The following is a 12008-nucleotide window of genomic DNA, read 5'->3' on the forward strand; positions in this document are numbered from 1 at the left end:
TATAGTATATATATATATATATATATATATATATATATATATATATATATATATATATATATATATATATAATATGCAACAAGTTCGTATAATATTCCAGACAAAATATACAGTATTTTATTACAGGTTTGATTTTAAAAAAATGTAATTTTATGTGTATGTATATATATATATATATATATATATATATATATGCATAAACAAAATATATATTAGAAACATTAAGTAGACATGTAATTCACATATAAAATACTTTGTCTCTGCTTTGATTTTGTGAATTTCAAAGTGTATACATTTCAATGATTCAAATATCTTTGAAATATATTAATATATGACATATAGGATGTCAAATATATTTAATATGTATACAAAACACTTCCACCTTCTGAAATAAATCACACAATCTTCCGTGTTATTCATTTGCATTTTTTTTCTTCTTTGATATTTCAATAGGCATTCGTGGCTGCACTAAACCAAGTAACTAAATAGCACAGTGTTAAAGTAGATTCAAATCAAATACTGTTGTCTTGAATACATGTTAATATCATATACACTGTCTTGAGTACGAAGATCCCTGATAAAGCTGAATGTATGTGTATGCGTTTGTGATACAAACGGTAGGCTATATGATTTCTTGTTCATTGTTCTTTGTTTTTTCTTTGTTTAAAGTAAAAATGCTGCTGAAAAACAAACGTGCAAACGGGAAATTAAACAACAGGAACAAAACAGCGTGAACTGTTATTCTAAAAACTGCAATAGAGAAAGATAGGCATCTTGACATTTGACACCAGGGTTCAGCAATCCTTTATTTGACTACAGTAGACTTGTATATAGCCTCTATGAATGGCAGTTCCGTAAACAGAGATCAAGTTATGCACGACAGCTTCAAGCCACATGTCCACGTGACTGTGCATTCATAAGCACAATGAATGAAGCCGTGCAAGTTTATCAGTTAGCCTAGATCTCAAGAGATATAATCAGCCGTGCTACTCTACTGTAAAGTTAATTATCAGGTCTAGTCTAGAAAATGCATGTTTAAATGGCAGTGACATTCTTGAGAAACATGCTTTCAAATTCCTGTCAACATTTTGAAGAGGGCCCAAAGTGATGCTCATAAAAAAAATACAAATTTGAAAAATAAATAAAAGGAATTATTAGCTTGCACGAAAAACTCAGACCTGAACATTCTTGAGATGACTTACAAGTTCCAACATATAGTCGAAAACCTTTCCAAAATCCAATACGCTGTTAAGAAGGAGCATTTCCCTATTAATACTGATGGTTTTGAAATTTTTCAATAAAATATGGGTGTGGGCTTCAGGTGTCCACATACTTTTGGCCATATGTGCCGAAATATGCAGACTTGGCATTTTGACGAGTCAGAGTAGGAAAAAAAATAAAATAAATGCAAGCCTTATACAACACAAAGCAAACAGAAAACCAAGTCTGTAAATATCTGATGTCCAAAAAAGTCCCTGTATTATTATTATTATTATTATTATTATTACCAATGAATAGATTACAGAATCATGGCTGCTCCGTTTTTGATAGATACATCTATATTATTTTTATTTATTTATTTATTTTTAAATTATTTTATTTTGCAGTCCATTTTTATTAATCTGATTCATCTTTTTTAATTCATATATTTATTCATATAGTTAAAATTAAACTTACCGATCACCATGAGTGATGTTGAGTGGTGAGCTAATTGTGATTTATACAAACTAAGCAAAACTATAGAAACAAAAATTATACATTATAAAACTTTATATATTATTACAATTTAAAATAACAGTTTTCTATTTGAACATATGATAAACTGTCATTTATTTCTGTGATGCGCAGCTGGATTTCCAGCATCATTACTCTAGTCTTCAGTGTCACATGATCTTCAGAAATCATTCTAATATGCTGATCTGCTGCTCAAGAAACATTTATATCATTATCAAATATTGTGCTACTTCATTTTTTGTTTTTTTTGTGGAAACCATGACACAATTCATTTTATATGACTTCATGAGAACAGCATTTATTTGAAACTGAAATCTTTTGTAATGTTTAATGTCTTTACTGTCACTTTTGATCTATTTAATGCACCCTTGCTGATTTAAAGTAGGCTATTATTTATTTAAAAACATCTTACTGATCCTAAACTTTTGAACCGCACTATATCTTTTATTTATCAGATAGCTTATTTCACATCGTTAATTTTAATGACTGTGTGAAGCATGCAGACTTTTGAAGCTAAAACAGTCAGCAAGAAAGATCTGGATGGATCTTGTGTTGAAAGAGAAAAAAAACAGCGGTTCAAAGGCTTTGATACCCAGCTGTGATCACCGACTGTTTATTAGTGAGAGCAAATGAAGAGAGCTGGGGCCCGTTCTTCGTACCTCGCTTAATACATCTGAGATGATTTGAAAGATGCCAGATCTTCTAATCGTGATAACTGATCTCTGGCTAATTTGGTTCTTCAAACGAATTTGCGGATTTGATTCAAATATCTGGATTAAGTTGTCTGAGATTACTGCGCATTCTCAGGTTTCCCGTAAAGGGCAGATGTATCGATACTGGAAACCACGATCAGCAATGCAACGATTGGCTGCGGCAAGACAGCAACCTAATGACTTCATATAATTAACCCTCTGGTGCTCCTCATTTGGGAGTCACACTTGTGATCTTCACGGTCAAAAGTGACCGGACACCTGAAATGTAACGTTTTCAAATCAGTAAAATCAATGTAATATATTTTTGTTCAATAATATTTTTTATTTTGTATTTTGAGATAATTTCATGGCACTAATTAATATTTATGCAATAATTATGATTCTGCCCATTGAAAATAATACACATTTTTAAATATATATATTTTTTTATATTACTTTTCAATGAATGCAGTATTTCATGTTAAAATAGAGTCAATGCCTTTAAAATCCCATTTTTGAAGCCAGATTAGTGCCATCTGGTGGGATTAAAATTAAAAAAACATCTGCAATTCCGTGGTTTAGCCCATAGATTCATATATAGCTCTATATAAAAGGCCTATAAATTCTCTAATTGTTTTTAGACAAACACTTATTTTTAAGTTGTGGGTTTGGATATATATTTAGACATTCTCAAAGACAACTTTTTGTAAAGGTTTAGGTTTTTTGACATGTTGATTTGAAGCGTCAGTTTTTGAATTATTATTGGTCAAACCTAAACACAGAGAAAGCATTTTGTTACACAAAACATTAAAATTCTATACAAATGTAACAAAAATGAAGAGAAATTTTTTATCAGAGCTTAATCCTTCTGGGTTTGATCTGATTTCAACCTCTTATTTCAGTTTTCTGACTCGTTTTGGCTATATGTTAACAGCCATACCAATTCATTTGAGTGTGTATAATTATGTATGTTTGTGTGTGTCTGCGAGTGTGTGTAAGTGAGTGTGTGTTTGAGAGAGTGTGTCTGTTTTGCACTCTTGATGTTTTAGAGTGTAACCCCTTCCTTGCTGTCCACTTTTTTACTGCATTGTTGAATTATTGCATGTATTTTACATATCTGCTGTGTTACAGTCACACCAGTTCATAGTGTGTGTGTGTACGCGCGTGTGTGTGTGTGTGAGTGTGTGTGTTGGTTTTGCACTCTTGATGTTTCAGAGTTTCGCCCTGTCATTGCCGTGTGCTTTTTTTCTGCATTGTGTCAGATTTGTAGATTGTACACACAAAAATTCTCAGAATACAACCACTAAGTCTGCTCGAATCATGCCCTCAATTTTTATTTGTGTGCTCGCATTTCCAAATGCTATAAAAGTCACCAAGTTTCGCACCATTCCGATGAAGCTGTGATTTAAAAAAATTCAAAACAGAAACTTTTTCAGTCAAAAGTGACCGAAGAGCACCAGAGGGTTAAAAAAAGACACCTGACGGAAAAAAAAAACTTGACACATTTCTGGACATTTATAAGGAAACAGCCAAGTGAACAAAACTACATAAATGTTATAACAGTTAAATGAAATGTGCACCGTTTTCATCTATTTTTTTTTTTACATGATTGACGATTTCTAATATTTGTACAGCTTTACATTTTTATTTCAATGTTGTAATTAGCCATTCATGTAATTTTTATCTTCAAAGCAGATTTGTTATGTGACAGCATTAAGTAACGTTTCTTAAGGGTCAAGATCATGTTATCTGCGTCTGCGCTCCTTCAAGCCACTCCCACAATATCTGTCATCACTCAAATTAATGCACGACTCTATATTAACTGTACAGCATGTGTGTAAGACTCGAATACAATTATAGTTATTATTTTATCACAAATAAATATTTCAATGAGTAAAACTGGCTGTCTATAGTATTATAGATTACACAACGTTATAATATTATTTTCAATTCAATTTTTTAATTATTATTATTTTAAATGATTGTCCCCGGATCAGTAGGGTACTCTTGTAATAGAGTAGCAGTGGCTGGGATAGATTTTAAATATAATTTCCACTTAAAAAAGATGCAATCTAATCCTGTTTACATGAAATAAGCCGCTCCCGAGCAGGTTTAAGTTTAAGGGCCTGTGAGCAGGTTTAAGTTTAAGGGCCTGTTGCCATGACAGCAAGTCCAGGATGAGCTTCGAAGAACCAAACTATCCAAGATCAAGCCAAATCATCAACAATCAAATCCAGCTAACTGAGTTAGCGACGTACGAAGAACGGGCCCCAGGGGTAGAAATGCGGTTAGTTAAACTACTCGCACCGAGCCTCTACAAACTTGTTTCACAATGATGCCTCTGGGGAAATCCTCAGTGCAGATTTCTGACCTGTTCATGCACAGAAATGTCGAAAATCCTCTTTTTAACAGTCAAACACGACTTATATTCGCAAAGTGGGAAATGATCGAGTATCATCGCCACAGGGTATGTCAGCCGATGATTTATGAACCAATATTTGCAGTTTGCTTTTATAAATATTCATAAGAACTGAACAGAGCTTCAAAAGTTAACACTATAAAACCAAGCGATATATCGCCATTACACATATAGCGCCAAAGTTTACTCAAGACACTTGAGAATGTTTGAACGTTATTGTTTTTGATAAAAGAGTATAAAATAGGTATTTATTTAAAGAAAATTGGCACCATTTCACAAGTGTTCAGTGTTTAAAAACTCTAGCATCGTTTTTCTTTTTTTCTGAGGATGCCACGTGCAACATCACAACGGCTTGTTTGGGTTAATAAACGTGTAAGTTGTGTGGAAATCAGTTCCTTTACCTTTCACACAACGTGCTGAGATCTTAACAAGCCCTCTTTATGTAACACGTGCTGTTTTTGACTCACGAGGCACTTCAGTCTTCTTTCTTGGGGAGTCTGCCATCATCCGGTCATCTACTGACATTACCGCAGGTGCTTATGGGTAAGAAGACCATTACAAGCTTACTAAGACACCGCAGTTATCTTATGTTTCATCTTATTACTCAGAGCAAAAAAATTAATAAATAAACTAAAGAAAAGTGCTAGCATAATGCTAATATCAGCGCCGATATCCTTCCGTGCTTCCATCAACAGAAGCATTAGCGCCATCTGTCAGGATGTATACAGTAGTGAGTACACCCCTCACTTTTCAGCAACCATTTTAGTATATCTTCTCAAGGGACAGTACTATATAAATTAAACTTGGATATATTTTAGAGTAGTCAATGTGCTGCTTGTATAGCAGTACAGATTTACTGTCCTCTGAAAATAACTCAACATACAGCCATTATTGTCAAAATAGCTGGCAACAAAAGCGAGTGGTGCACTAAGTGATAACAGCTGTATGTTGTTTAACCATGCAAAGCCACGTCCTATTCATCACGTTCATGTTTTTGTCTGCTTGACAGGACCATACAAATTTGTGTATCTTGCATTAGAGCTCATGGCAAAGAACTCTCTGAGGATTTGATCTCCACTAACCCTGTTGAAAAAAACAGCATATGCCTGGTTAGGTATGTTTTGACGCTGGGATGCTGGTTTAAGCTGGTCCTTTGCTGGTTTATGCTGGTCCTTTTTTTGGCTCAAATGGTGTCCAGCATGTGTGGCGACGCCCTGGTGAGGAGTACCAAGGAAATTGTGTCTTGCCTACAGTCAAGCATGGTGGTGGTAGCATCATCTGGGGCTGCACGAGTGCTGCTGGTACTGGGGAGCTGCGGTTCATTGAGGGAAACATGGATTCCAGCATGTATGTGACATACTGAAGCAGAACATGATGCATATGTGCAGTTTTCCAACATGATAACGACCCCAAACACACCGCCAAGATGACAACTGCCTTGCTGAGAAAGCTGAAGGAGTTTGCCTACAGTCAAGCATGGTGGTGGTAGCATCATCTGGGGCTGCACGAGTGCTGCTGGTACTGGGGAGCTGCAGTTCATTGAGGGAAACATGGATTCCATTATGTACTGTACATTGTGAAGCAGAACATGATGCCTTCCCTCCAGAAACTGGTCAGAATGGCAGTTTTCCAACATGATAACACCACCAAGATGACAACTGCCTTGCTGAGGAAGCTGAAGGTGATGGAGTGGCCAAGTATGTCTCCAGACCTGAACCCTATTGAGCACCTGTGGGGCATCCTCAAGCGGAAGGTGGAGAAGCGCCATGTGTCTAACATCCAGCAGCTCCGTGATGACATTATGGAGGAGTGGAAGAGGATCCCAGCACCAACCTGTGCAGCTCTGGTGAACTCCATGCCCAGGAGGATTAATGCAGTGCTAGATAACAATGGTGCTCACACAAAATATTGACACTTTGGACATTCACTTAGGGGTGTACTCACTTTTGTTGCCAGTTATTTAGACAATAATGGCTGGATGTGGAGTTATTTTTAGAGGACAGTAAATCTGTACTGCTATACAAGCTGCACATTGACTACTCTAAAGTACATCCAATTTTCATTTCTATAGTATTGTCTCCTGACAACATAAAATGGTTGCTGAAATGTGAGGGGCGTACTCACTTTTGTGAGGTACTGTATATATAATTTAGCTAAATAAAAATTTAATTCTGAAGCTCGCTTTTGTCATTCACAATCGACATTGAATATCCTATATCCATAAATTAGCCTACAATTTAATCAGCTACTGTAAACCCATATTAACTAGCAAACATTAACTTATTTAAGATTTATCTAGGTGACGCCATCGGTCAATATCAGGGTCCACGATGAAGAAATAGAAATCATTTTAACATCACACAAAAAAAAAAGTGCGGAGCTCTTACAAATTGTACTGTGGTTTCATTACATTTTTAGCCACTTTGAATTTATTTACTTAATTTGATGAATACATTTCATGTGGTGTAAACAAGTAAAAAGTAGTATTTTCTTGTTTAATAAAGTTTGTACTTTTTTTTTTTTTTTAGACTTGGTTTTAGTTTAGACTTTTGGGGAAGTCACAATCTAACAATTTAAAATGAGAAATCAGTACAACTGGGAATTATTCAACTAAAACAGCTGAAAGAATAAAACGACCACAAATTAGCAAATAGTGATATAATTTGTAATTTCCCCCACAATATCCATTTCATCTTCTACATCACATGTGGAGCTCCAGCAAACTGCTTTTCCAAACGAGTAACGCCAAACAATTTTAGACACCGCTGCTCTGGTTACTGCTGTGATAGACAAATTGACAAGTTACTTTCATGGATTCCTTCCAGTTAATTAGTAAAAGATTCTACTCAATTTAGGAAAAGCGATTAAACATCTAAAAAGGAGTTTAGATGTTTAATCGTAACAAGTTTCTGTAGGACTGCAAAAACACATTAAGGAAATATGACACATTCAAAATCACAACAAGCCAAAGAGTTTAAAAACCAATTTTAATCAAAATGGTTCTTTACATCATGAAAAATCTGAACTGGGAAAAACAAACAACAAAAAAAAAAAAAAGGGTGCAAAACCCTCAAGTCACAAGCCAAATTTAGTTCATAAATTTGACATTAGCCTTACAACACACTTGTTATCCATCTTAATCCCATTCAAATATTTCAACCAGATTTACATCTCTAAATAGGCATCAATTCCATGTATATGTTACAATATGCTTTGCACATTAAAAAGGTACACTGCACATTAAACTTTCACCTAAAGCCAACTTAAAAAGAAAAAAGGATTTAAATAAAATTGATGGGGGGGGTGCACACCATAAAAGAAAAAAAGAAAAACTGTTGCATGTACATGTACCTAAACCAGCAGAGCATAATTACAACAGTCACATTTAAATTTTCACGCGGATGGTTGGGACGTTTCAGAACTCACACAGTTAAAAGGGAGCGAGGGGTCGGGGGTCACTGTACAGTTACTGATGCTTTCTGGAATGTCCTAGAAATGCTCTGACAATGTGGATTTAAGCAAATGGAAACAGTTCAGTTACAGACTTAATCATCAAACTTGATCTTCTTCCCTTGTGGTCGGTCTCCAAATCCACCTCGTCCACCTGAAGAGAGAACTTTTTTTAAATTCATACAGCTCCATTAAAACCTAAAAGGTTAAAATGTTCAAAATAGCATACTGCCATATTAGTAATGACTAGCATTTTCTTATTCACTAACAGACTGGAAAGCCTCCCCAAAAAGTAGTAGGAAAAAATAAATAAATATTAATAGATCTAATTAGAATAGACTTAGACAAACTACATATAATTTTATTTACACTTATCTGATTAAATGGCTTGAATCTAATTTTATTCAAGTGTAACATTTAAATATTTTGTTCATCCAAGTAATACTACAGGTATATCAATTTAAAATAGATTTAGACGATCTATATAGACTTAGATAAATGTTAATAAACTGATTTAAAAAAAAAAAACTAATTTAGATTTAATTAGATGGCAAAGCTTTACGTTTATAGAAAACAAAAGTTCAAGTAGCCATACAGTAATAATAAATTACATTGACTTAGTTAAAATATTAGATTTAACTATAAAAACTATAGATTGAGAAATTAAGCAGATTTAGACAAAGCAAATTAGATTTAACTAGATGACAAAAATACTTAAATAGATTTTATTTATAGAAATAGAATTGTATTTTGTATGTCCAATTGAATCTCATTTTATTTAGATTTAATTAGGCTTCTCAAATTCCTACATAGATTTAGTTGTCAATAAAATTAGATTTAATTAGGTGACAAATCTGAATAGACAATAAAATTTACAAAAATATTTAGATTCAAGTAGATGTACAATAAATAAATTTCTACCATTACTATTAATACAACTAAATTAAATAAAAATAAGTGCAGTATTGTGCGCTAGTATTCGATCATGTACTTGGTCTATAAACGCATCACTAGATTGATTGACACCCACCGCCTCTTCCTCCTCTGAAGCCGCCGCCTCTTCCTCCTCGTCCTCCCCTGAAGCCGCCGCCCCTGCCGCCCCCTCGGCCTCCGAAACCGCCTCGTCCACCGCCGCGTCCTCCAAAACCTCCTCCGAAGCCTCCCCCGAAGCCTCCTCTGCCGCCCCCTCGGCCACCCTCGCCCTTGGGCTTCGCGTAGTCCAGAGTGACTCTGTTTCCGTCGATCTCTCCGTCATCCATGGCTTCTTTGGCCGCCTTGCAGTCTTCTTCGCTATCGAAGTCTACGAAACCAAACCTGAAGGAAGAGACGCAGTATTAAGCAAACATTCAGAGGGAAAAAAGCAGCAGCAGTTACTGGATCAATCGGCTTGAATGTCTAGCATCAGACATGGGTGTGTCCCAATATAGTGGAAACACCTGTTTAACTGTGAATTTCGCTCTACTTCTCGTGGGAATCCATACACCGCCACTGGATTGACAGAGAGGAACTCATGAGAAGCAAGAAACGCGTTATGTATCAAACACGGCTGTACCCTTTAGATGATCCGGTGTCTCTGTCTGTGACGATTCTGGCGCTGACGGATCCATCAAAAGCCTCTTTCAGAGACTGATCTGTGGTATCTTCTGACAGGCCTTTGACAAAAAGGGTTTTTGTAGGTCCTACAAACAGAGTGGAAAGCAGTTAGCAACTAGCATTCGTTTAAAAAAAACAAAAAAAACAAGTGGGATTTGATTGATTGAGCGCTCTACCAACCAGAGCCTCCTCTTCCGCCTCGGTCTCTGTCATTCTGACTGAACTCTAATCTGATATTTCTGCCCTCGATTTCTGTGTTGTTGCAGTTCTCCAGCGCCTCCTTGGCATCCTCCACGTTCTCAAACTCTAAAAACGCGTATCTACGGAAAAAACAATTCCATTACAATGCAAAAGAAAACTGACCAACCAATAAGATGCACGCTTTTTGGTTGCCGCAGTTGCATAAAATAGCACCTAAGTGGTGCTCAAGAACATACTATTTAGCCAAGTGATAGAGAATAGCAGAACATTATTCAGTGTCAAATTTAAAATCGAGGAACACTTTAGTTTCTTTTGGAACGAGTTTGATTACACAAGCACCACCTACTGGCAGAGAGTGATTTTGCATCTTCATTCAGCCCGTCAAATGCTATTCCTTAAATATCGGTCAGAATAAAAATCATTCAAAAAAAAAAAAAAAGTAAACAAATGTCTTTAGACAAACGGTTGTCAAGTTTACATGATTCTATAACTTCCTGGAATCTGACCATTAGATTTAATTAGAATCAATTCTAAATGATTTTGCAAGTTCATGCAAACAACTGGAATTATTCTAAATTGACCAACAACTTAAGCGATTGTGTGATTTAGTCGCAAATTCAAAGCACTTTGCCTTCTTCATACACACCCACAAAAAAAAATTAGATTTCTTATTTTTAGTGATTTTATAATTTTATAATTTAAAAAAATAAAAGCATAAATGACTACTAAGCCTATAAGTGCTCCTCTACTGCCATCTACAGGTTATAATGGTGATTTGATGTATTTTTTTTACATTTTACACAAGTGTTTGTTCACCACAGTATATTTTGGTCATCCCATTAAAAACAACATTCAAATTGGATCATTTTGGAGCTTTAAAGTGCTGGAAACAGTTGTGTGAAATGCTTGCAAGTCATTGAAAATTGCTTGAATTTCTCTCTCAAAAGGCTGTACAAACCCTGAAATGAATAATGTAATAACATTTGAACAAATGTCTTTAGACAAACGGTTGTCAAGTTTACATGATTCTATAACTTCCTGGAATCTGACCATTAGATTTAATTAGAATCAATTCTAAATGATTTTGCAAGTTCATGCAAACAACTGGAATTATTCTAAATGAATCCATAACATCATGGAACCTGACAATTTGAATCAATTCTAAACTAATTAAACCATTTGAGTCAACAAATATTCTTACTGGTGTTCATTTAGTGAACAAATTGAAAAGAAAACTAAAGTTCAGTTTTGTTTTTTTACAATAAACATTTTAAATCTTCTTGATTCAACAACAGGCATTTAGGACAAATGCTTCAACAAGTGTTGTTACAAAATTATTTTATTAGCAACAGTAACGTGCCAAATCTAATTTTTATGTAGAAAAAAAAAATAAATAAAAAAAAATTCTCTCTCTTTATTTATTCCTTCTCTTTCTAGCTTGTACTTATTTGAACAATGTCTAAGAACTTAGTATTACAACCACTTCCTGTGTCTGTTTGCCTCTTTAAGAAGAATCGCTTTATGTATCCCCCAATTGTAAGTCCTTTAAAGTGCTGGAAACAGTTGTGTGAAATGCTTGCAAGTCATTGAAAATTGCTTGAATTTCTCTCTCAAAATGCTGTACAAACCCGGAAACGAATAATGTAATAACATTCGACTCTTTCTGCCACAACAACATGGTTACAGTTAGCGTTACCGCTTCTGGTTTTCTGCATCAGCGCTGTTTGATCCGTTTATAACGGAATTCTGTGCAGAATTTGAAAGCTTCTCAGTAGATCTCACAGAAACCTTTATTCACTCTGCGGCGAATTAAAAGCTTCTCAATGGATCGCGCGGCTCAAACAAGTAGCGGGATTTTATGCTTTCGTTTAATGTTTTTTTTTTTTTTTTTATTTACTCGCCCCAGAAGAAAAAAAGCT

General features: G+C 35.0%; 1 protein-coding gene across 7 annotated transcripts in view; it reads right to left on the bottom strand.

Moving 5' to 3' along the window:
* Positions 1-7815: 7815 nt before the first annotated feature.
* LOC107668658 (nucleolin-like) overlaps positions 7816-12008 on the bottom strand; it is a 9853-nt gene continuing 5660 nt past the window's right edge. For 6 of the 7 annotated variants that reach the window (XM_016460607.1, XM_016460605.1, XM_016460602.1 and 3 more), the window contains 4 exons: positions 10069-10208; positions 9848-9974; positions 9326-9609; positions 7816-8449 (listed from right to left, as the gene is read on the bottom strand). In XM_016460607.1, coding sequence (XP_016316093.1) covers positions 8391-8449; positions 9326-9609; positions 9848-9974; positions 10069-10208 — 610 coding nt within the window. In that variant the 3' untranslated portion in view covers positions 7816-8390. The remainder of the gene's footprint in view (positions 8450-9325; positions 9610-9847; positions 9975-10068; positions 10209-12008) is intronic. The other variant, XM_016460601.1, reaches the window with a different exon arrangement.

The sequence above is a fragment of the Sinocyclocheilus anshuiensis genome, unplaced genomic scaffold, assembly GCF_001515605.1.
Source record: "Sinocyclocheilus anshuiensis isolate Anshui unplaced genomic scaffold, SAMN03320099.WGS_v1.1 scaffold60, whole genome shotgun sequence".
Taxonomy (NCBI): domain Eukaryota; kingdom Metazoa; phylum Chordata; class Actinopteri; order Cypriniformes; family Cyprinidae; genus Sinocyclocheilus; species Sinocyclocheilus anshuiensis.